A 24477-nucleotide genomic window follows, 5' to 3' on the forward strand; every position below is an offset into this window, starting at 1 on the left:
GAGGTGGTGGGAGGTCTTCACTCAAACCCCCTGTTCACAGCAGACTGCAAAGCTAAATGGGGTTGCCAGAGACACCTCAGAGAACAGAGCACCCTGGGGCCTGGGGGCCTGTGCTAGTGCCAATCCGCCCTCCAGAGGAAGGAGAGATTTGGCCTTAAAAACTTTACCAAGTTCGCAGTAAAGTATGATTTCAGTACTTATGCAATCAGAAAACATGATGCTTATGGTTAAACCAAGGTCTTCCCAGTCCTGATACAATAGAGGATTAAAAGCCACAAGTATCCAGAATTCTCCCCGACCCCAAGAGAATCCAAAGCAATTCTCAGCAAAGTGCTGAGACACCCGGACACCGAGCCCACCTCGCCACCGCCGCCACGGCCCCGCCACGCAGTGGGCACCCCAGCCCAGAGACCCCAGCCCAGAGACCCCAGCCCAGAGACCCCAGCCCAGGCCCAGGCTGCTGGGAGAACAGGCACGATGGCCGGGTGAACACCCCGGCGGTTTTGATGCCCCGGGTAACCTCTGCCAAGCAGCATGTGACGGGCTGAAGGCTGCGGCACGGCTATGACGTGTCCCAGCAAGAAGACCCCACAGGTGGCCCTGCTGTCAGAAAATGAGCCCCCCAGAGCTCGCTGCGGCCAGGCAACGGCGGCCTGCCGTGGAACGTTGCCAGCAGTGGTGAAGGCACTGGCTGGACAAGGACTGCAGAAACACGGATGAAGTCTGCAGATGGCGCTGGGGCAGGTGAGAGAGAAAATGAAGAAATGGAAATTCCGGCACAGATCAGCTGGCAACAGGGTCACGCAGAAAGATAAGCATAATTATGGAAGATTTTTACACCAAGAATGGAAGAATGTACAGCACTTTGAAGGATGAACATCCAAGGATACACCAAAGCTTGCAAAAGGCCTTGTAACGAACGGCTGATGGCAAACGAACAGGAGCTTGGCATGAGACCTCTAAGGGGGCTACTCCAGAATGAATGAAACCCACCAGTTCACAACAAGAGGAACACCTTCAAGAGCAGGAACAGAGAGATGGGTTTTTACCGGACTATACAGAGGGTTGGAGGGACCATGATGGGAGTAGCGTGTGCAGTTTTCTACCCGTGTACCCCAAAAAGGATGCTGACAAACTCAAAACTTCCAAAAAAAGAACAAGGAAGTCCAATAACTTCTCTCCCCCTTACAGTAAGGGCCTTAAGAAGCTCAAGATATTTATCTTATTGGAGAAAAGGTCAAAATGCAACTTGAAGGTGGCCTATGAGTACTACAAAGGGAGAAGATTCCTGACGGCAGAGAGGTCTCTTTAACCTACAAGACACCCTTCTAGCTGAAGCTAGACAAATTCCACACCGAAATAGTGCAAAATCTAAAGAGTGGGAAAAATCATCACTTGAAAAAACTGCATGGAGATCTCCCACATCACTGGAAATCTTAAAGCTTTTTTTTTCCATTTTATTCTACAATGAATACTCTTACCTGCAAAGACCGCCAGGTGACATTCCCTGCCACAGGCTGTGCAGGGCAGAGGACCAGCCAGTTGATCAGAACAGGTTTTTCAATACTAAAGTCATTAGCAGTCATAGAGAGGTTGGCCAAGAGGTGATGGGGTCTAGCTCCAGGCGAAAATGCACTTTGAAAGCAACGGTCTAGCAACGTATGAGGAAAGCTTGACGGATAATGGTAACTGGATAAACCACTCTTCACAGAGAGTGGGCCCTCTCCACATGCCTGGCAAACTGATTAATTCTGACAAAAATCACTTCATCTAGTGCACCACCTGAAAGAAAAACAGTACTATATCCAAAATACTGTACTACAGATAAATTTTATATCGATGCATATAGCATAGTGTATTGGACATAAAGCGTAATATAACATCATGTATTATATATGATACAGAATACTACATATATATATTGTGATATGTGTGCACATACCTAAATATATATATACACAGTATATCTAATCCACTGTCCGCAGAGATGAAGGTTGCTCAAATGCAACCTTCGCTGAAGTGATCTATAACAGAGAGAGACTTTGTGGAAGGAGCAGGGCATCGCCAAGTGCCTTGCACGGCAGGGAAGTGCAAGACTAAAATTTTTGAGCTAAACTGATCTATGATGAACAATGTCACCAGGGCAAGAGACATGAAGGAAGACTGAAAGCAAGCAGCGACCCTTCTTCAGCGAGGCCCAGACAGACCATCATTGGCTGAAATTGCTCAGAGAAGATACTGCAGTTACCCTTTGGTTTATAGGTGAAAACACTGCCACAACAATCAATCAAACATTGGTATTTTTACAGGGGACGGTAACAAATCCGTGTTTGCCGCCACAAGTGCAGAAAACGGGCTGTCATGGATTTCTGCAGGAGCACCATCACAACTGGAAGCCAGGCACCGCTTCCAAAGGGATCGCTTCCTCACAAAATTGACTTGTGTTAAACTTTTAACCTACCCCCACGTGCTGGAAGCTCGCACTGGCCAACCAGCCCAAGGGAGAGAGGCAAAGCTCCAGCCCTGAGCTGGGGACATCCTCTTCCATCCCATCATCCTCCACACGCGTCTCCCTAAGGTCCCACCGCACCGCTGGCAGGACAGCAAGGGCTCCAGTGCTGAGCTCCGCATGACACAGAGCAGCGGGACGTGGACCGGGCCAGCCCGGCAGCACACACCTCAGCCATGGCTGCAGCCTCAGGAACGCGGGCAAGGCAGCGAGACGGAGCATCTCACCTTCACGCTGAACCGTCGGCTGCGACCAGGCTTGGGCAGCGACCACGTGAGCGGATTCTGCAGAGAATACGTGCCCTGGGTGTAGCTCACTTGGACGGGAGCATGACTCTTTCAAAGGTGCCTCCACCTTTAAACACACTCAGAGCTCGTGTCACCTTCTCCTTGGCCTTTCAGAAACTTGTAAAGCATGACTATTCAGCACTTCACAAGGAACCGTCCCCAAGAAGTACAGAGGGAAGAGACGAAGCGATAAACACAGGAAATACACCTCATGCTTCCATTGCATCTCCCAGCGGAGGGAGAAAGAGACCAGAAAATCCAATGGAGGTAGGAAATTTGTTTGTTTGTCCAAAAGAGAATGGGAGAAAGCGAAAACAGAGCTGGGAAAGATATGGCCTGGTGGAGGAGGAAAGCGGCTTTCAGAAAAGACAGGCACCCAAAGAGGAAAAATATATGATTGGGTAAACATTCAGGTAGAGATTTAAGGAGGGGCACGGCTGAATAAATGCTCAGGCCAACTCCAGAGACTACAATTGCAAAGGTATTACAGCCCAGATCTGGTAAATAAATAAACCTTCCCTAGTGCTCTGTATCCCACAGTGACTGCTCCCCTCGACTCCACACCCCACATCCCATCCCACCCCCCAACCCCCCCAAGAAAGGCTGACAAATGCGAGGGAGCTCCAGGAGGAATCAGGAAGGTATGCAAGGAGTGATGGAGGCTAAACTTTGGCAAGAGGAAAACCTGACCGATTCACTTTGGCTACAAATAGAAACAGAATGGAGTATTTCAGCTGGAAGGGACCTACAGCGACCATCTAGTCCCACTGGACGTGATGCTCCCCCTCTTGAAGGAAAACATGGAGCTGGCTGCTTTTAGTACAGTGATCCCACTACGCCACAGAATCGCAGCTCCTTGCACGCCAATCATTACTGTGGCACACAGGTATGCCCAGGAGAAACCTCCTGGCAACCCCTTGTGCAGGCAAGCCCGAAGGTGAGAGCGCGAGGCCCTTCCAGAGGCATCCAAGGGGGTACAGAATCTAGGGGAGGAGGTAAATGCGTATGAAGAGAGGTAAAGGCAGGCCACTGAAGCAGGTTAAACCTGTTAATCTTCTTCATTAGGATTCACGGCACATTTAATTTTCAAATGTTTGGAGGGTTTTTATCATTTCCAGCGAGAGCAGCGGCGCTGTATGTTCACTCCTCGGCCATACCTGAAAAGCTCCGCCGTAAAGCACAACTGGAAAAGTCTGGTTTGAAGGACCAGGTCATCCCCAAGAAGCTGGGGAAATACACAACCATCGTTGTACAGTCACCGGTAACAAATATCAAAATAACAGCTTGGCCAAGAAACAGGGGAAAAAGGATGGAATTCATTCCGATGAGCAACCTGGCCATTCACGTTTACAAGCTTCCCAGCCCCGGGTAGCGATCCCGGAGCTCCGGCCCCCCTCGGGGCTGCCCGTGCTGCACAGCGGTGATGTGCAACACCCTGGGCTCGGCAGAAAGGAGGGTCCCGCTTCCGCCTCCAGCAGCCACGGGGCTCGGCTGGTGCACCGGCACCGACACACCGGTCCTGGTGGGAAGTCAGGGCTGAGCGCCGATGCTTCAGGCACACAGGTGCATACCCACGCTCCCCCATCCCGGTGGGCACCAAGCGGATGGCATTCCCAACTCCTGCTCCTCCGCTCCCCTGCCACACACCTCAGCGTAACGGCCCACTACTTTCTCCTCACTTTTTCAATGCTGGAAGCCATCAGAGCTCCCGCACAACCCACCCGATACAACCAGATGTAACAACAACAGGTCCTAGCAGCTGGAGCTTGGCAAGGGCACACTGCTCCTCGGGTGCCACTGCACTGCCAAACAGGCTCTGCAGACAAAAGCCAGGCAGATTCTTACAGTAGCCATCCTGGCAATCCAGGAAGTGGCCGCAGAAGTGGCCACAGCAGCCAGAACCAACGCAAAGCCAGACGCTGCCGGCCTCAAAAGCAACTTTGGGAACATACAATAGCTATGGAGGCAGAACTCGACAGCAAGCAAAGGCAGCGCGTAAAGTAGTGCCAGGGTGACCAAATGGCTGCCACTTCCACAGCGCAGCGGCCACTCGGCAAAATACAAGCAGCAATTTGCCAGGCAAGGGGAGACGAGGCGGTGGCAGGCAGCAGCGGGGGCGGCAGGGCCACCAGGGCAGCAGGGGGACGCAGGGGCCACTCCTGTAAAAAGCCAAACAACGAAGGCGCGACCAGCCCTCCACAACGAGGGGTCTCAGCTGGCTGGGGGGAGCACGAACGCCACCCCCATGCACCCATGCCGGGGGGATCGTCTGCTCCCAGCTGGTCAAGTGGCAACCTAGGGGGTCAGAGCAGAGGGTCCCCAGGCTGGCGGTGGTGCCGGGGGGGGGCGAGCCCCACCGTGCCTGGCACAGGAGCGCAGGGGGACGCCAGCACTTCTTAGCGCGCGATTCCCCGGCCGGGTCCCGCTGGAACCGTCATTTCCCAACCCCCCGCCCGCACCTGGGCGCGGGGGGCGATGCGAGGCTCCCCGGCAGGATCGGGCCCCTTGGGGGGCAGCCTGGCCCCTCTAGCGCTGCTCGGCGTCCCCCCCCCGCCCGGCGCCGGGCTGCCAGCTCCCAACTCCCGCCTCGCCGCGCCCCCCCCCGCCCCGCACCGGACACCCCCTCGCCAAACCGAGCCCCCCCCCGCCCCCGCCGAACTTTCTGCTGCACGGGAGGGGGGCTCCGCGGGCGCTGACGTCACCCCGGGGGCGCGGCGGGGGGTGTCCCCGCCCCGGGACCCCCGCGGTGGCGCGGAGCCCCCCCCCGCCCCCTCGCCGCTTTCCGGAGGGAAGGCGCTCCGCTGCCGGCCGAGGCGCAGCGGCCCCGGGCGGGCTGGGGCGGGCCGTGCCCCCCCGCGGTGATTTACGAGCGCTGCCAGCCGCGGCCGGGACCCGGGGAGCGGGATGGGGCTGCCCCCCGCCCCGCTCAGCCTCCGTGACCCGCGGCATCCCGACCCCCCCCGGCGCGGGCACCGGCGAGGGGGCCTCCCGCAGCGCCGCGGGGGTTAACCACCATCCCCCCCCCTCCCGAAAACTTCGCCGTTCCCCCCCAGCCTCGCCCCCCTCCCCACGGACGGCCCGAGGGGGGGAACCACCCGCGGAAGAATGCAGCGAGTGGGCGAGAATGACAAGCGGGGCGGGAGCGGCGGGGAGCGAGCGAGACTCACCGGCGGCTCCGGAGGGGAGGTCGAATGAAGGGAGGAATGGAGGCGGCGAGGAGCGGGGGGAAGGGATTTAAACGCTGCCCCCCCCCCCCCTTTTTTTTTCCTCCCTTTCCTCCCTCCTCCTTTTCCGCGCTTCCTTCGTTTCCTCTCGCGTCTCCTCCGCGCCAGCCGGCCGGCGGCGGGGCAGCGGCGCGGGGGTGCGGCGGGCAGCGCCCCCCCCCCCAGCCCCGCGGCTCTCTCGCCCCCTCTCCCGCCGCGCTCCGCCGCCGCCTCTGCCCCGCCGCCCCCCCCGCTCCGGCCGCGGCCCGCCTTAGCCACCTCCCATTTCCGAAGAGCCCAGAACAAGCCCCCCTCCCCCGCCCCTCCGCTCTGCCGCCGCCCCTCCCCGCAGGGGCCCCGCGAAACACCCCCCGCCCACCCGAACCCACCCGAGACGGGCCCGCGGGGGGAGACCCCACGGGCAGCCAGCGCGGCCGCGCCCGGCTCGCCTCGCCGCCACAAAGGCCGGACCCTCTTGGCGGGGGGGGGGAGAACCTGGGGAGGGGGGGGCGCCTGCCCGGCGCTCATCAGCATGCAGCGTGGGGCGGGGGCGCGCCGCGGCAGCGCGCATCCCCCCACCGCACACCCCACTCCGCCGCCTCCCATCCCCCGCCCGGTTACCAGGCAACGGCACAAAGGCCGAGCCTTAGCGGGGGCCGTCCCGGGGACTGGGGGGGGTCCCGGTGTCCCCGGCCCCCCCTAAAACGGCAGCGGTAGGGCTGCGGGGTGGGGGCAGGGTGGCTGGCGCGGGCCTGGCGCCGCATCCCCCCCCCCTTCCCCCCCCCCGCGAAGGCTGCCTCAGCGTGAGGGAGGGGCTGCGGGGCACCCACGTGTTAAAAACGCGAACCGTGCCCCCCGGGTGTGCCCAGAGCGCTGCCGCCCCCCCAGCCCCGCCGCCGCCCGGCCCCACCGAGGGCGTGCGTGGCCATTTTGGAAAAGTTGCCGTCGAAGGAAGACTTTGGGGAGGGGGCGAGGGGGGGCCCCACTGGCTCTGCCACCTCGGGGGTCTGGCCGGACCCGGAGCCCCTTGCACCCCAAGGCTGCTCGTCCCGTTGCGGGGGCACCCCCCAGCTGTGCCCGGGCCGCCCGCGGGGCTGGAGGAGGGTCACCGGGTGGGCACGGGCAGGCCCCCACCGGGTGCCCCCTCGCCCCGGAGTGCAATGGCAAAGCAGCCCCGGGCGGCGGGCGGGGGGTGCCCCTGGGGGGCTGGGTTCGGTGAGTCTCATTGTCCGTGAACACGGCTCCGAGCGCTAGTTGCTGTACAGCCATCCAAACGGCTGAGCAAGGCGTGTTCATCCCCCCGCGGGTTTTTCTGTAGCGCTGATCACCCAAACGCCTTAACAATGGTGACAACCATGTCCCCACACCACCTTCACTAGCCTGTGGCTCCCGGCACATTTGTCCCACACCCTTTTCCCAGGGGTTACGTGCTGTTCCAGGGCCTCCCTTCTTATTACCCTGGCTGTGCCATTGCTCTGGGTGCCTCTTGTCCCCGAGTCGGCTCTGCTGGCAAGCAGCACCCTGTTGCACAACATAAGCACACCCCACATCTCCAGCCCTCATGCGTTCCTTCATCCACCCTTCTCCCCAACCTGCCTCTTTGTTTTGACTCTTGCCAAGCACCTCAGCCCTGTCAGCAGCAATCCCCGAGTGCTGTCATTCCCTAGGACTCTCTGGTTTCCACCGGTGGAGCAGGAGATTGAAAAAAACACAGCTAACATTTGCAAAAACTCCCACTGATTTTGGGCGGTTGGGTCCGAATCGTTTCCCAATCCCGTTTTGCAGAGGCACTGCATTGAAGAGAGCACCCTGCTGATGCTGAGCGCAGGGGTAAGCATTATCCGCTCCACAATGTCTCACCAAGCTGAGCCCCAGAAAACAAGAAATAATGTTATTATTGCTCTAGAGGTAGTAGTGTTTTCGGTTGTCACGGCTGCTTCAAGCCGTTACCTTAGGAGTTGACAGCCTTGTGTCCCAAGCTCATAATGAGTGTGACACTTAGAGCCCAAAGTGATGATGCATGAAGGAGGAAGATCTTGTCAAAATCCCTGTTTTCTGGATGCTGAACAAAACATCCAGATCCCTAAGGTCTGCGATTTGGGGAAGAGCCTCCGTGAAAGCTGCAGCAACCAGTGTTGCTTCAGTCCCAGCGCCTGCTGGGCCAGTAACATGCAATACTGAGTTTGTTTAACCACAGCACCGAGCCCCCAGCAGTTCTCACATCATGGTCTCCCACAACCAGCTCAGCTGCCTGAGTTCAAAATTTTGACTCAAACAAACATTAGATTTATTATCAAGATTTTAGTGTCAATAATTATTTCCATAAGAGAGGTGGGCACCGCAATGCCTCATGAAGAATCTCCCTGGGTTTAGCGTTATTTCAAGAAGCCAGGTGAAGGCGGCCTGCCTCCTCCGAAGCCTGCCGTCTTAGTTTATGAAAAGACATCAGAGGTGATTCAAAAAAGAAGCAGGACTGGGGGTGCGGGCAGGGCAACAGTTTGCATTTGTGTAATCCTGACTTCTGAGGGCTTGCTTGTGGGCAAAAAGCAGCATCTCCACTAATAAGGCTGAGGTTTTTGGCCAGCAGGATGAAAAATGACAAGTGATTGAAGACAGTGCTGGTCAGGACTTCCCCTGGCTCTGTGGCTGGCTGAGGGCAGGATCCCTCCATGGAGGATGTGACCAGAAAGCTTACAGGGGGCTGCGAGGGGGGCTGACACAGGGGCTGTGCCGCAGCCTTCCCAAAGGTGACCCCTGTTTTCCCCTTCCCACTCAGATATCCACATGGCCAAGTCGCTGCTGGATAAAACCACGCTCCGCTCCAGTTCAGGGCGCTGGGCGTAAGCAGCAAATAGACACAAGAAACACAAGCGGTCCTCTGTGCTTGTGTGGAGAGACCAAGGCAGACTGTGCTGCAGAACATGGGAAATAATAAAATTATCTCACCTTTGAAATCAACAGATTGAAGACCTTGGGCAAGCCAAGAGCACTGTTAGCTGTGTCTTCAGGACAGATAAATGACGCAGGGAGCCCGTGAGCCAGCTAGGCGGCTTGGCAAGCAGGTACCAAACTCACTGGTGTGCAGCTGGTCCTCCCTTGGAGCAGGGAGATGGGACGTGCCACCTCGTGAGGTCTCTGCAGCTGCATCATCCCTCTGCTCTCCAGTTCTGCCAGGGGACAGACAACAACATCCTGTGAAATGAGAGGCCTCGCCTGGGATGTCATCTTCTTACAGTAACAGGGCACAGAAGACAGATGCTGATGTAGCAGCATCTGTAGGATGTACATGATGTAGGAGTTTGGAGTGGAAAGCTCTGGACATCCCTTCCCATCTCAATTTTACTGTGAAACTGGGATGCTAAAAATGCACAGAGCCCCGCTTCCCCTCCCGACACACAGCACACAGTTATCTCCTTGATGACAAGACCAAGCAAGCCAGCCCTGTAGCCCGCATCGGGCCTGGGGAAAGGCTCTCCCCAAGCCAGAACTAGCCAGGGCCACCCAGGGTAGCTCCTCCCGGCTTGCTGTCCTAAACTCGGACAAATAACACCTGCAAACTGGTGTCCATGGGTAAATGAAACACTGAGAAAGTTGTAAACCTCCTCACCCATTCTCACCAGTCTGTCAGCAATGGCTGGCCACATGGCAAAGACAGCTCAGTGACTGGTAATGGAACAATGAGCTGCCTCAGTTTACCACTTAATCTAGCTAATTGGGCCTGGGCTGCAGCTCAGGGAGGTGTTAATTGTGGAGGTTCATTCATGTGCCACTCTGACAGCCTGTAGAAGTGAGGGGCAAGGGTGGTAACCCCCATCACCCCAGTTTCGTTGTCCGCTATATGTGCCAGTGTGTTACAGTCACGCAGCTGATTTCCGAGGCATGGTGGGATGCGCTCTGTGCCAGCAGGGACCCCCAGGATATGCACGGGTTACCCCAAACTGTTGAACCTGCATCATTTACAGAGGTGTTTTATCTCCCCTGTACATGGCATGGCACACAGTTACAGCTCCTTCCACACCGAGACGTGCAATGCTCTAGTAAGCTGATCTTTGCCCAGAGAGCAACCTTCGCTATGTCCTGGCAAGGCGTCCAAGCTGCCCATGTTTAGCCTTCCAGCAACAGGGCCACATGCTGTTCATTTGAGTAAGGCGCCCAGTGCCTTACAGGAATTACCCAGCACCCATATTTTTGGACCTCTTGTCAGATGTTCAGCAGAAGAGCGTCTCTGATGATGTTGGTTTCCCAAGGCTGAACACCACCCTATCGTTCTTGAGAGAGACAAAAAGATACCGGAGAAATTCAGTAGCTCTTCATCGTTAGGGCTTCCTGTGCACTCTAGAGGCAGCCCAGTCCCAGTCCAGTGGCACCTCCCCTTCCAGCTCCTTCATGGGCCCTGGCCCCTAGGCAGGAGCGAAGGAACGCTTCTGCAGGCGGCGGCAGGGGTGAGGTGGGGGCAGGTAAATTATCCCTTTAACAGCTGGACACGGATCTGAAAATGCCATCTAAACAGCGCGTGGTTGGAGAGTCGAAAGAAAACCAACCCAGCGAATGTTTCCCTTGACAGATACTGCCACAGCCCCAGCCCACCTCGGGGCGGACTGGATGCATGTTGTAACGGGGCAATCTGATGGAGATGGCAGCTTGTCCAGCAGAAGGCCACAGGTGCGGGAAGAGTAGGTGCTTGGGCATTGCTGTCACAAAGGAACCACAACCACAGCCCTGCCACCGAGGCACAAAGAAAGCAGCAAACATCTGATGCGTTGGCTAAGGATAAGTATTTGCAGCGACCCAAGCAAACATACCAGGGTCATAGATTCCTTTTATACGTTGTGCCACCAGTGTCAAACTGATTTAGAAAAGGCACCAAGGTGAGGCACCCTTACGGTGCGATGCATTCGCATCACCTCCGCGCTTCCACGAATCTTCCCTGACACAGGGATGTGGCAACACCTCACTGGCAAATTCTTGCCACAACGCAGGGACATCTGCACCCGCTCCCTGATGTGGCAGCGCTGCTGCATTTCAGCGGGCAGCACCGGCCACCTCGGGCACCTGCTTCGCCTCCTCGCACAAAAAGTGACAAATGGAGGGGGAGATGCGCGCGATGCTCTTGGGAATATGAAAGCTGAGAAACTTTATTCCCGAAACCCGCCCTGCCGGCCGAGCCACAGCCGCGGCGTTTGCGAGATCCCGGCGCCCACAACAAAGGCGGGCGGGAGGGCAGCGCCCGCACCAGCGGCACCTCCCGCCGCAAAACCCCGCTGCTCGGGGCCGGGCTGGCCCGGGCCTGGCCGGGGGGCTGGCTGCGGGGCTGGCTGCGGGGCTGGCTGCGGGGGCTGGCTGCGGGGGCTGGCCGGGGGGCTGGCAGCGGGGCTGGCTGCGGGGCTGGCTGCGGGGCTGGCTGGGGGGCTGGCTGCGGGGGCTGGCCGGGGGGCTGGCAGGGGGGCTGGCTGCGGGGGCTGGCTGTGGGGCTGGCTGCGGGGCTGGCTGCGGGGCTGGCTGTGGGGCTGGCTGCGGGGGCTGGCTGCGGGGCTGGCTGCGGGGGCTGGCTGCGGGGCTGGCAGGGGGGCTGGCAGGGGGGCTGGCAGGGGGGCTGGCTGCGGGGGGCTGGCAGCGGGGCTGGCTGCGGGGGCTGGCTGCGGGGCTGGCAGGGGGGCTGGCAGGGGGGCTGGCTGCGGGGGCTGGCTGTGGGGCTGGCTGCGGGGCTGGCTGCGGGGCTGGCTGCGGGGCTGGCCGGGGGGCTGGCTGCGGGGCTGGCTGCGGGGCTGGCTGCGGGGCTGGCTGCGGGGCTGGCCGGGGGGCTGGCTGCGGGGGCTGGCTGCGGGGCTGGCTGCGGGGCTGGCTGCGGGGGCTGGCTGCGGGGCTGGCCGGGGGGCTGGCTGCGGGGGCTGGCTGCGGGGCTGGCTGCGGGGCTGGCTGCGGGGGCTGGCTGCGGGGGCTGGCTGCGGGGCTGGCTGCGGGGGCTGGCTGCGGGGCTGGCTGCGGGGCCTGGCTGCGGGGCCTGGCCGGGGGGCTGGCTGCGGGGCTGGCTGCGGGGCTGGCTGCGGGGGCTGGCCGGGGGCTGGCGGCGGGGCCGGGCCGGGGGGCTGGCTGCGGGGGCTGGCTGCGGGGCTGGCTGCGGGGGCTGGCTGCGGGGCTGGCCGGGGGGCTGGCTGCGGGGGCTGGCTGCGGGGCTGGCTGCGGGGGCTGGCCGGGGGCTGGCGGCGGGGCCGGGCCGGGGGCTGGCCGGGGGACTGGCTGTGGGGCTGGCTGCGGGGCTGGCTGCGGGGCTGGCTGCGGGGCCTGGCTGCGGGGGCTGGCCGGGGGGCTGGCTGCGGGGCTGGCTGCGGGGCTGGCTGCGGGGCCTGGCTGCGGGGGCTGGCCGGGGGCTGGCGGCGGGGCCGGGCCGGGGGGCCGGGCCCTCTCCCCTGGCGGGGTCTCAGCGCCGGCGCGGCGGGTCCGGTGCGGGAAAATGGAGTGTTTCCCCGAGCAGCGCCCGGACTACAGCTCCCAGCGGCAGCCGCGGCCCCGCCGCCGTGCGGGGGTGGCAGCCGGCCCCCTGGCCCTCCCCGGCACCCCTGGCACCTCACAGTCCCCCTGGCACCCCACAGTGCCCACATTCCCTACCCCCAGTCCCCCCTTGGGGGTGTGAGCATCCTCCCGCGGTGCCCATCCTCGGTAGGGCCGGCAGCGGCTCCCCGGCCCCCCGCGCCCCCGGGGTAGCGTGGGGGTGTTCAGGCGTGGGGACGAGCGGTGCCGCTGGACACGCCAGCTGCCAGGGGCGGCTTTGAGTCTGGGGCAAGTTTTGCTGCGCCGACCCCCTACCCCGGGAGGCTGAGGGGGACACTTCACGGAGAGCTGGGTGAGAGGCGGCTGGCAGCTGGGGCACAAGCTCCTCCTGGCCACCGAGATCTGCCCTGTAGCCACTGGCCACCCCCCAGAAACCCACCCTGCCTCCACCCTTGCATCCTCCCTCCCACTCTCCTGCCCATGCCAGGCATGTGTGCCATAGCCTTTGTCTTGCCACCCCGAACTAAATCCCTTCTCTGTGCTGCTTAGTAAGGAATCGGCAGTGCAATGCCGGTGTTTTAAAATGGTGTCTCTCGATTCAGAAGTCTGCACCAGGGGACAGGTGAGGGAGCTCGGGGCTTGCTGAGCAACCTCAGTCTGTCCCCTTGTTCCCTGCTCATCACAAAATGCAAGGCAGCATGCATGGCTTAAACCGGGTCTGGACAGTTTCTGCAGTGCAGCGGGGCAGGAGGTCTGCAGGACCTGCGCGTGCCCAGGTGCAGGCAGGGGTTACCAGCATGAACCAAGGATGGTGGGCAAGGCAGCTTTATCATTTATTCTCTTGTCAAAGCCTGAGTTGGATTTTGGCACCCCCCCAGCCTCCCGCCTATCGCTGGAGCCTGTCCAGAATTAACGGTGCTGAGCAGGCGCTGGGGCTCTGCTGGCACTCAGCCTGCTGGGGCCCTGGCTGAAGCATGGGCCGCCTTCCCCCGGCACTGCTGTGTTGCCTGCGTGAAACAAGATGGAGCTGAGAGAGACCGGCGTCCCACCGACTCCTCCATCCACCACTGTGCAAGCCCCGTTTTGGGGAGGAGATCAGCCTTTTCACCCCCAAAGCCTTGCTGTTCCAGTTCTCCATCACTCGAGTCCCATGGGCAGCTGGCCTGGGGCCCATCCTCAGGTCTTTACATCAGTGGAGGGCACAATTAAAATTCCTGTGCAGCAGCAGAACTTCATGTAATGTGGCTTGGTGGAGATGGCGGGGGGCAACTCCCATCCTCCCGCCTGCCTCCCCCTTGGTGTTCCCCAGCCAGGTGGCCAACAGCTGTCTGGTGGTGGGACCAGGCTGTAAAAGGATGGGGAGGGGCAGGGAGGGCAGTACCTGGGCATCTTCTTTGGCTGGTCCCCTCTGCTTGTTTTGGTTACATTTCCGTGTGAGCCTCTCCTGCTTTGATGGCAAAATGTCCCCATTTCCCAAAGGCTGGTGTGTAGAGAGAATTACGGGGCCAAGCCAGGCAACTCAGGTGTGAAATACATTTTAATTGAGTTTCGGGATCTGTAGTTTGTCTGTTGCTCAGCTGAGCATGGGCTGTCTAGAAGGTGAAGCAGACATTATGGGGCGGAGGAAAGGGTGAAGGAGTGCAGGAGGGAAGGGAACAAGAGAGAAAAGGTCACGAGAAGCAAATGAGAGCATGGGTTTGTTTACGGATGTGTTTTAATATATCGCCCCACAGTACTATTGTGCTGACCCGGAGACTGACACCACACGCACACACACACACACGTGCACACCCGGCGAGGGACAGCAGTGCATGTCAACGCTAAGCTGCTGGCAAGCACAGCCCAACACAGCACAGCACTCGCGGTGGAGGAAGGGCCACGTGGGGCCCCCTGGGGCTCAGGACGGACACACGCCTCGGGCACAGGGATGCCGTGGGCTGGTACACGTACACCTACGCATGCACAACGAGAGCGAGCCACTGGCGACACTCGTCCGGACACAGCTACGGGTGCGACACTTGCCCAAACACACCAGCCAACGACGCACAGATGTTCACCGTACATGCTTCGGTGTCTGAGGGAAACACACCCTGTGGGCAGCATGCTGCCTTAGTCTAACACGTGAACAGAGTGGCTCAGACGCAGCCCTGCACACAAAAACTCCAAACAAAAGACACACGATGCCTAGATCCAGAAATGCTTATGACCCCAAAGCAAGGGACAGGGTGCAGGCCTCTCTCTCATCCTTCACCTGGGTACATCTAGCCGGGGACACCTGAACTTGAGGGGTTTGAGGTGAGAGGGAACCAGGTGGCAGAGGGGGGAGAAAGAGCAAAAAAGGGAGCGGTAGAGGGAGGGGGCTTCAGAGTCTGTGAGATGGGAAAGAGCAGCAGGGTGGCTGTGCCCTGGGGACAATGTTCAAAGAACACTTGGGTTGCGAAAATTGTGTCCGGCAAAGCGTGCTTCGTCGCCCAGCTCTTCCTCAATCCTGCAGGAGAGAGAGAGACAGCACACATCAGGCCCTTGCTGCCCGGGAGCAGCGGTGCCGGTGGGACAGGGCACCAGCAGGGAGCTGACGCGGCCGGAGGAGCTCAGCTCCTGCCAGCTCCCACGCCTGTGGGGCTGCACCCCCACGCCGAGGCAGAGGGAAGGGGTCTGCTCCAGACACCTCCCGGGACCCCGTTGCCAGCTCCAGCCATGCCTTTGTAACATTTCTCCTGCAAGCCCCTGGGCTTGCAGCTTCTCCCGCTCCCATCAGTCACTACCCCATCCTCTCTTCTGCGTTCCTGTCCCTGGAGCCCCTTACCTCATGAGCTGGTTGTACTTAGCCAGGCGTTCAGACCTGCAGGGAGCACCCGTCTTTATCTGCAAAGCAATCCCCAAAACAAATGCTGTAAGAAACTGTTACGGCTTGCACCAGTTTACCGTGGTGGGGCAGGGGATTCTGTCTTAGCCCCTCTTTGCTTTCCTCCAGGCTTGTGCATGGCCCAGGTCTCACCTACCTGCCCAGTGCACAGTCCTACAACCAGGTCAGCAATGAAGGTGTCCTCGGTCTCCCCAGATCGATGGCTCACCATCACACCCCAGCCATTCTCCTGGGCCAGCTTGCAGCTGCCATGAGCAAGAAACACGGTCAGGAGCTCCCACTCCTATAACCGCCGGCGGCACAGGGTGGGATCCCAGCACCCTCTCCTCCCACCCGCAGCACCCTACACTCGGGTGGAGACAAAAGCCTGCTCACCAGCGGGCAGCGTGACACCCTGCTGTGGCTCAGCACCAGCCCCTCCAGCGGACGACGAGGGCAGTGGGCTGGACTTACGCTTGGATGGCCTCCGTGACGGACCCAATCTGGTTGACTTTGAGCAGGAGGCAGTTGCAGGCCTTCTCTTCAACAGCTCTCTCGATGCGCTTAGGGTTTGTCACCGTCAGGTCATCTCCCACTATCTGAATCCCCACATTGGCTGTGAACTTGGACCAGGCCTCCCAGTCATCTTGGTCAAAAGGGTCCTCAATGGAGACCACTGAAGGGGCAACGTGAGAGACATGAGTCAAAGCTGCCTCCCTCCCCACCCCAAAACCAGAGGGTACGCGCCTGTGAAGTGTGTGACAGCAGCGCCAATTCCCTGCTGCCAGGCACGGAAGCTCACCTGGATAATCACGTACAAAGCTTTGATAGAGGTCGCCCAGCTCATCTGCAGAAATGTAGCGGCTTGGGTCATCTGGGGACTTGAAGTCCAGGTCGTATTTGCCATCACGGTAGAACTCGGAGGCTGCCACATCCATACCAATGACAATCTTGTCCGTGTAGCCTGCCTTGTCGATGGCTTCCTTGAGGAGCTCCAGAGCTGTGAGGAGGACAGCTGCGTTCAGGAGGGCCAGCCCATGCAGACAGCTCTACCCTCCAGCGGGAACCTCCTCCGGGAGCGTTCTGAGAGCCTGGCGGTGCGACAGGGGAGGTGGAAGGGAGCCCAGAGTGCGACAGAGACATGCCAAGGAGCTGTGGGGGCCATGTCCAAAGGGACTAGGGAGAATTGAAGTACAATCCTGCGGCTTGTCTCTGAGCTGTGGGGAGGCCTTGGAAAAGCGTGCACATGCAGGAAAGTTTTGTATGGAGAGGCTGTAGCAGGCCAAGGCCACGCCATGGAGAAGGACCTTAGAAACCGCTGCCTAACACAGGGTCAATGACACTGAGGCATCGTATTTTGAAGCAATCTTTGGGGAGCGCTGTGAGCTGGGTATAGGAAGCCGGAGCACTGCAGTCAGGGGCACCCCACCTCTGCAGAGCTCTCACCTTCACTGTTTTCCAGGATGTTGGGGGCAAAGCCTCCCTCATCACCCACATTGGTAGCATCTTTGCCATACTTCTCCTTGATGACGCTCTTGAGGTTGTGATAGACTTCAGCCCCGATGCGCATGGCATCGCGGAAGCTCTCGGCCCCCACAGGCAGGATCATGAATTCCTGCATGGCCAGTTTGTTGCCTGCGTGGGAACCTCCATTGATCACGTTGAAAGCCTGGAAGAGTCAGCAAGTGATCAGAGCTGAAGGAACGGGCCCTGGCACCACCTAGAGGAGGCTCCCCAGCGAGCCAGCGTGCCCGTTCCTGCCGCGTCCCGCAGGGTGCCGGAGCGCATCAGCTACAATGCGCCAGACCGAAGGTGTAAAAGCCAGGGTCTTCCTCCCAACGGTGGCTCAAAGCAAATGGCTGGAGAGAACTTTCCCACCTGTTTCCCTCCCAGACATCTCCCGAACTATCCGTGTTTATCTGTGCTCTCTGTGTTTATCAGCAAAGCTGTCAGTCTCTCTTCCAGGACCTTCCTCCTCGACTCCAAGAAAATTCTGGCACCCACAACACCTGTTGTGAGGGAGTTTCACAGTGCAGCTACCCCTGCTATGAAGACCCGTGTGTTTTGAATTGTGCCCCAGAGGGTTCACATGACGCACTCTGGTTCTTGTGCCAAGAGCGAGATCCTCAGCCAACCCCCACCACAACCCCTGCCATGTCCTACTCCGGCCCCGCTTTTCTGTCTGGAAACCTGACAAATCTCAGGCCTTGACGAGCGCCATGCACTCAGCTGATGGTCAGCACTATGTCCCTTCCTGCTCTCCCTCCCAACACACCCTTTGAAGTTTCTTTTGGAGTTTCTGAAGGTGGGTGTCAAGGATGAAGGAACCTTACTGGCACAGGAAGGATGAGATCAGAGTTGCCAGCCAGGTCAGCAATGTGCCGGTACAGGGGGACATCCTTCTCCGCAGCTCCCGCCTTGCAGACGGCCAGCGAAACCCCCAGGATAGCATTGGCACCGAACTTGGCTGCAGGCAGAAGCAAGGAGGAGTTGGGCTTCTCAGGCAGCAACCCCCTGCCCAGCGGGTGCCCCTGCTCCAGCCCTGCCAGTGCTCCTGCTCCAGCCCTGCACCCTCCCATGCTCTTTCCTCCCCAGGCCAAAAAAAAAAAAAAAAAAAAAAAGCATGAATTACATTTGTTCTCTGTGCCATCCATCTCAAGCATCAAATTGTCGATCTTCTCTTGATCCACAACAGAGAGGCCCTGCAAGGAAGAAACAGCTCCTGAGGAGGGGGGGCTGTGATGAGCTGCTGGCTCTGGTGTGCAAGGAAGGAGGTGCTGATGGAGAAGCTGGGGGTACAGGAACCTTTTTAGCTTGTGGGGGGACACATACACAGAAAGCTCTGGAAACGAGTGCCTCGCTATACGGTCAGGTCAGGTAGGTGAGGTAACCATGACAATGTTGCTGCGGTGCAGTGTGGACATACCCATGCCGGAGGGGGGGCTCAGCTGCAGCCCCCCACCCCACCCCAGGGCTCACCCAGCCTTCTGGCAGCTTCCAGGAAGCTTTGTGGTGCTGGGGCCACACAGAAGCTGGGCAGAACAACAATGCATGCTCAACCTCAAGCAAGTGCCTGTAGGCTGGATGGATCCATCCCCAGCAGCGAGGCGGAGAGCAGGATTAGCCCCCACACAGGCAGCCCACTACCAGGCCAGGTATTTTTATGGGGTGGAGAGAGCTGGGGTCTCAGCCAGACACCCCCCGTCCAGGAGCTGCACAGAGTCTAATGCGTGGCTTGACCTCGGCTCTCTTCAGAGCAGGCTCCAGGTACAACTGGGTTGCAGATGTGAGACCACTGACCCGCAAAGCCATGCTGGGGGGGCTGCCAGCCCTTGCACATCATGGTCATCGCTCATCCCACCATGACTGGTGGGTGGGACGAACGGGTGTGAGGCCACAGACATGTAGGGGAGACTCAGTGCTTGAGGAGGAGCACACCTGGAAGAGGCAGACAGCTCTACAGGGAGAGTTAAGGGGACTAGTTAGGTGGTACGGATGCTGCGGTGGACCAGGTAGCATTAAATCCTTCCCACCCCAAGAAAAGATTGCTGTGGAGACACACAGGCATGGAGGGCAGGAGTGGAGTGCCCGTGGTCACAGAGAGCATCACTATGTCTGTTAACCCAGTGAGATGAAGAGAGGCAGAAACAGAGATCAGGGGACAGAGACAGACCAGAGTAAGCGTTGGACAAGGCAAAACAAAGAGAAATCCTTACAGAGCCCACGAGAGCTGGGGCGACAGTGCTGTTGATATGATCCACGGCCTGCAGGACCCCTAAAGAAGGGAAAAGACAGAGAGAAAGAGAGAGAGAGAGGGTGAGGCAAAGAGGAGAGTGGAAAGAGGGAGGGCGAGGACCGATAGAGAGACAGAGAAGGAGGCAGTGAGAGAAGATCGAGGCCTGATCTTTCACTTTACGCTAGGTCTGTGCCTCTGCTGTCTCCCTGAGGGCAGTGGGGCGCAGCCGTGTCATGCCAGCGGGTGAGTGGTACCCTCTGGTGGGGCCCTGCCCACAGCAGCGCTGGGGATGGGGTTGGCAGCATCTCCCCACCTTTCCCGAGGAAACGCGACTTGTCATTGTCTCGCAGCTCCAGCGCTTCATAGATGCCAGTGGACGCGCCGCTGGGGACCGCTGCTCGAAACATGCCTGGGAAACAGCAAAACATGGCGTGAGACAAGCGGAGGGTGAAGAGGGAAAGCCCTCAGGCACCAGTTGTGTCCTGCTTGTGTGGGGAAACGGTGACAACCACTTGTGCAAATGTGTGGCCCCGCTGGCTGGCTGCTCCTGGCTGGTCTTCTCCGAGGTGCAGCACCAGGGTGGCAGAAATAAATGTACCCAGCACTTCCAGACTGAGAAACCTGGATCTCAGGCACCCAGAGGTCCCCACTGGTCCCTGAACTATGGGTGATGGGTAGAAGCCTGGCTCCTCAGCCCTCCTACTGGTTCCAGAGGCAGCCTGACCCACAGGAGAGGTAAATAAGAAGGTAAACAGATTTATGTTAATGAAACTTTCCATCCCTGCTACTAGCAGGCACGTGGCTTGAGTCACATACACAGCAGCCAGCTGTCTCGTCACGATGTGCCCAGTACACGTGTGGACTCGCTGAGCACAGGCACAAGCAGAGCCACAAGCAGAGCTGTGGTCGCTGCCTCCTGCCCCGGCTCCCTGGCTGCTGGAGAAGACCCTTCATCCTTCATCCTTCACGCTCTCGGGGTGTGTGCCAGGCTGCTGCGCAGTGCCAGCTCTGCCAGGGCAGGCAGGACCTTCCCCCCATCTCTTGTCCTCACCCATGTACCTTTGTGGGTATAGAGGTCCACCTCAACCGTGGGGTTCCCACGGGAGTCCAGGATCTCGCGGGCATGGATCCTCTCCACTGCCATGGTGAGCCTGTGGATAGGGGAGGAAAGGGGAGGGGGAGGGGGATAGGGAGGGGGAGAGGGAGGGGGAGGGGGAGAGGAAGAGGGAGAGGACATGTTCAGCTCTGATGAACACCCAAGACGTGGTGCTCACCCTTCTAATGTCTAGAGAAGACACCGACAGAGAGATGGCAGCTCAAGGAAGAGTGCCCTTAGGAGCTGGAGATAAAACTATTGCCTCAGGGAAATTTAGAAACTGCTGTTAAAACCCAGGTGTGGCAACCTACCCAAATTTTGTCCAGGAACCAGTCACCTATTAGAATTTATTCTGTCCCTTTGCTGCAGATGGCAGCCTCTCTCCCTGCACCAGGGCTGAGCGCTGCCCCTTCTCAGGGGTCCTCGCATGAGCATGGCTGCTGGAGACAGGGAGAGCGCTGGAGATGGAGGGTGCTGGAGACAGGGAGGGTGCCGGAGATGGGGAGGGTGCTGGAGATGGGGAGGGTGCTGGAGACAGGGAGGGTGCCGGAGATGGGGAGGGTGCCGGAGATGGGGAGGGTGCTGGAGATGGGGAGGGTGCTGGAGACAGGGAGGGTGCCGGAGATGGGGAGGGTGCTGGAGATGGGGAGGGTGCCGGAGATGGGGAGGGTGCCGGAGATGGGGAGGGTGCCAGAGATGGGGAGGGTGCTGGAGATGGGGAGGGTGCTGGAGACAGGGAGGGTGCCGGAGATGGGGAGGGTGCTGGAGACAGGGAGGGTGCCGGAGATGGGGAGGGTGCTGGAGACAGGGAGGGTGCCGGAGATGGGGAGGGTGCTGGAGACAGGGAGGGTGCCGGAGATGGGGAGGGTGCCGGAGATGGGGAGGGTGCCAGAGATGGGGAGGGTGCTGGAGATGGGGAGGGTGCTGGAGATGGGGAGGGTGCCGGAGATGGGGAGGGTGCTGGAGATGGGGAGGGTGCTGGAGATGGGGAGGGTGCCAGAGATGGGGAGGGTGCTGGAGATGGGGAGGGTGCTGGAGATGGGGAGGGTGCCGGAGATGGGGAGGGTGCTGGAGATGGGGAGGGTGCCGGAGATGGGGAGGGTGCTGGAGATGGGGAGGGTGCTGGAGACAGGGAGGGTGCCGGAGATGGGGAGGGTGCTGGAGACAGGGAGGGTGCCGGAGATGGGGAGGGTGCTGGAGACAGGGAGGGTGCCGGAGATGGGGAGGGTGCTGGAGACAGGGAGGGTGCCGGAGATGGGGAGGGTGCCGGAGATGGGGAGGGTGCCAGAGATGGGGAGGGTGCTGGAGATGGGGAGGGTGCTGGAGATGGGGAGGGTGCCGGAGATGGGGAGGGGTGCTGGAGATGGGGAGGGTGCTGGAGATGGGGAGGGTGCCAGAGATGGGGAGGGTGCTGGAGATGGGGAGGGTGCTGGAGATGGGGAGGGTGCCGGAGATGGGGAGGGTGCTGGAGATGGGGAGGGTGCCGGAGATGGGGAGGGTGCTGGAGACAGGGAGGGTGCCACAGCACCCACCGGCAGCAGAGAGGGAGGGCGCAGCTGTTGCAGCCGGGAGCTGCCCCCAGCCCCAGTGCCAAGGACAGGGCATCAGCTCCCGGCGCCTCCCTTCTCCTTGCCAGCAGGCGAGCAGGGTGCCCGCCAGGGCCAGGCAGCATGCAGCGCTCGGGCCAGCAGGCAGGGAGCCGGCTGAGCGTGGCAGCTGCTGGGGCAGGGCAGGGGGGGGACTGACCTGCGGGGACCCTCTGCAGCCCATGGTGGGGGGAGCTGCCATCCCCTTGGCCGAGCGCCTGGCTCAGCCTTCCCGGTTCCCCCATCGGCCGCCGGGCAAGGCGCCGGGAGCGTGGCAGAGGCTGGCGGCCTGAGGAGCCGTCTTGCTGAAGGCCACAGCGCCTCAGACATGGCGGAGAGGGCTCTGAAGGGACGGGGGGACTGGGTCAGTCCCTTCACTCTGCCTGGGGGAGTGGATGAGACCTGGAGGCATCTCTGTCAGATGGGGGAACCTGGCGTTCTGGGGTGCCCAGCCAAACCCGGAGTGGGGAACAGGCTGGTGGGTGAGGAGGGCTGTCTGACACAGCTCTTGCTTTGCTCTTGAGGGGGTGCAAAACGACTCATTCCCTCGCATCCCACCTTCTGCACGGGGCCACGTGATGGCGGGGAGCGGCACGTCCCTGGAGAGGGAGCAGCAGCGAGGGGCGGGTCGCCCCGTGCCCCCAGCCCCGCCACGTTTTCCTCCCCTGGCTCCCACGGATGATTCACTCAAGCCTGAGCAGGGCCAGCCCCACGCAAAACTTTGTGCGGAGGCCAAGCCCGGGGTCAGACCCGTGCCGTGGTGCATGTGAGAGTCTGGCGGGAGGGACGGCCAGCACGGGGGCTCAGCGCGGAGCCGGGGGCTGCAAATGGCACATCGCGGCACTGAGAGCAGTGACAAAGCAGGCTGGGGGGCGTCAGAGTCAGCTCTTGGCCCTGTTGCCTCGGGTGGGTGGAAATCAGGCGGGTGTGAGGGAATTGCTCTGCTCTGAAGTTTCAGCAAGAGCTTCCCATACTGGGGAGTTTCTCAGCAACATCGGGGCTCTCTAGAGCCTGCGCAGGGCTCTCCACCATGTCCATCTGGGCTGGGATCCCCCGTCAGCCGCTTTGGCGGCGCTCCTCGCACCATCTGGCACACACCGCGGGAACTTCCTCCAGAGCCGTGCCCGCGCAGATGCGAGCTTCCCTTGCGGCAGTGCCCCAGCCGTGCCCCAACAGCCTCCACGGGGAGCAAGGAACAGGACCCCACTAGTGATCTTTGACAGCAAGACCCATGCCTCTCTGCTTATGTGGTCATGGTGCCCGTGGTCACATCCACCTGCCCCTGTTGGGGCCAGCTTCGAGGAAGCCAAACAACACCCCCAAATCCAGCTTTGCCTGCCCCATCCCATCACTCCCTGGGTCTTTCCTCCCCTCTCAGACCTTTAAAACCCTCCCCTGCACTTGCGTTGCTGCCCCATGTCCCCCTGCATTTGCCCTCCTTCAAAAAGCACAAAGAACCATCCTGAAATCCCTGGCATCAGCTGCACTGTCCTGAAAGGAGGTCAGAGACGGATAAGCCAGGATAAAGGATTGGGATGGAGCCATAGCCAGGAGCTCGCGGACCACAGCGAGGAAGAGGAGCCAGGCTGGAGCTGGGCAGCCTCTCCCTGAGCAGGGGCTGGGCCGGGCACCCGGGGGAGGCTGGCGCTGCTGCAGTGCCTTCCTGTGGGCACTGCTCGTTGCGAGGGCATGGCCTCGCTGGGGCTGGCGCTGCAGCTATTCCCCCTCCCTGCCAGGCAGGCCGGCAGGGCGAAGCCCTCTCCCCCAGGCCACTGCCACCAGCCCCCTGTGCTGCTGCCACCCCCCCCGGGCTGGGCACTGCTCCCGGGAAGCCCGCACTGCTGCAGTGTCGTGGCTGCTGCAGCTATTGCTTGCTTGGTTGTCACCTCCTCTCCCTGCTGCCCCCCCTCCCCTGGGTGGCGTGGGGTTGTGCGGACAGGAAAACATCCCTTCTCCTCCCTCCCTCCCCCCGGGAGCCGGCGAGCGCTTGTGCTTGTGCCAGCGCCTGGGGGGGCCCGGGGGGGCCGCTCTGCGCTGGGGCTGGGGCCTTTCCCCGGCAGTGCCCGGGCCAAGCTGTGCCTGCTCCCCACCACTGCCCGCCCGCAGGTAAGGGCTCCTCCCGGCAGTGCCCTTGGGAGCACCCCCTATGCTGGCTGCTCGCCCCCCGCCTGCAGTTCCCCTAGGTTCACATCTGACATGATGCTTGCCGGGGGTAGGGAAGGAGGGAGTACCTGAAATTAAAATATGAAAGAAAAGTGAGAAGGGTGGGGGTGAGGAGAAGGAGGTGGGAGGAGCAGGGGGAGGGAGTGAGGGGAGTTCGGTTGTTCGTGCCGCTCGCGGCGGTCCATCTCCGCAGGGACCCCAAAGTGCGTGTGGGGTTTGGAGGGCACAGGGTGCGGAGCAGAGCCCTGCCTGCGGGGAGGGGGTGCTGGCCCTCCCCGCCAGTAAGTGGGGAGACACTTACCTTCCCAGGGCAGGGGTGAACGGGAGACTGAGCAAACGCTGGCAGAAAGGAGAGAGGACGAAGCTGGAGAGGGATGCAGGACCTCAAGGGGAGATGATGTGTCCTCTAAGCCAGCGGCGGCGGCGGCAGGATGGAGACGCCCCTGATAGGGCCGGGACGGCAGCATGTGACCCAGAGCTGCGATGAGTCAGGATTTAGCAAAGCTTTGCAAACAGCACGTAGAGGATGGAGAGAGAAAGAGAGAGAGAGAGGCAGGGAACAG

The 24477-nt window shown here is 60.5% G+C and overlaps 2 protein-coding genes across 2 annotated transcripts in view; both read right to left on the reverse strand.

The window, feature by feature from the left end:
• Nucleotides 1-6217, reverse strand: part of ATN1 (atrophin 1) — a 29014-nt gene extending 22797 nt beyond the window's left edge. The window contains exon 1 of the mRNA XM_040593880.1: nucleotides 5964-6217. The gene's annotated coding sequence lies outside the window, so the exon portion shown is untranslated. The remainder of the gene's footprint in view (nucleotides 1-5963) is intronic.
• Nucleotides 6218-14007: 7790 nt separating this feature from the next.
• On the reverse strand, nucleotides 14008-24387 carry ENO2 (enolase 2). The gene is made up of 12 exons (XM_040593887.1): nucleotides 24216-24387; nucleotides 20129-20220; nucleotides 19383-19478; nucleotides 19050-19108; nucleotides 17966-18035; nucleotides 17667-17800; nucleotides 16780-17002; nucleotides 16136-16333; nucleotides 15808-16009; nucleotides 15491-15599; nucleotides 15295-15353; nucleotides 14008-14976 (listed from the first exon to the last, which is right to left on the reverse strand). Exons 2-12 carry the CDS (start codon nucleotides 20211-20213, stop codon nucleotides 14907-14909), a joined length of 1305 nt encoding a protein of 434 aa, XP_040449821.1. The 5' UTR covers nucleotides 20214-20220; nucleotides 24216-24387; the 3' UTR covers nucleotides 14008-14906.
• Nucleotides 24388-24477: the final 90 nt, after the last annotated feature.

Source organism: Falco naumanni, chromosome 5 (genome assembly GCF_017639655.2).
Source record: "Falco naumanni isolate bFalNau1 chromosome 5, bFalNau1.pat, whole genome shotgun sequence".
Classification (NCBI taxonomy): Eukaryota; Metazoa; Chordata; class Aves; order Falconiformes; family Falconidae; genus Falco; species Falco naumanni.

Bases quoted from the DNA above. Each gene is read 5' to 3' on its own strand.
- ENO2 (XM_040593887.1), bottom strand. From the start codon at position 20,213: ATGGCAGTGGAGAGGATCCATGCCCGCGAGATCCTGGACTCCCGTGGG. The intron at 19,109-19,382 runs GTGGGGAGATGC...TCCCTTCTTTAG, and splicing joins GTCGCGTTTCCTCGGGAAAG to GGGTCCTGCAGGCCGTGGAT. The intron at 15,600-15,807 runs GTAAGTCCAGCC...TGCTCATGGCAG, and splicing joins GTCACGGAGGCCATCCAAGC to CTGCAAGCTGGCCCAGGAGA.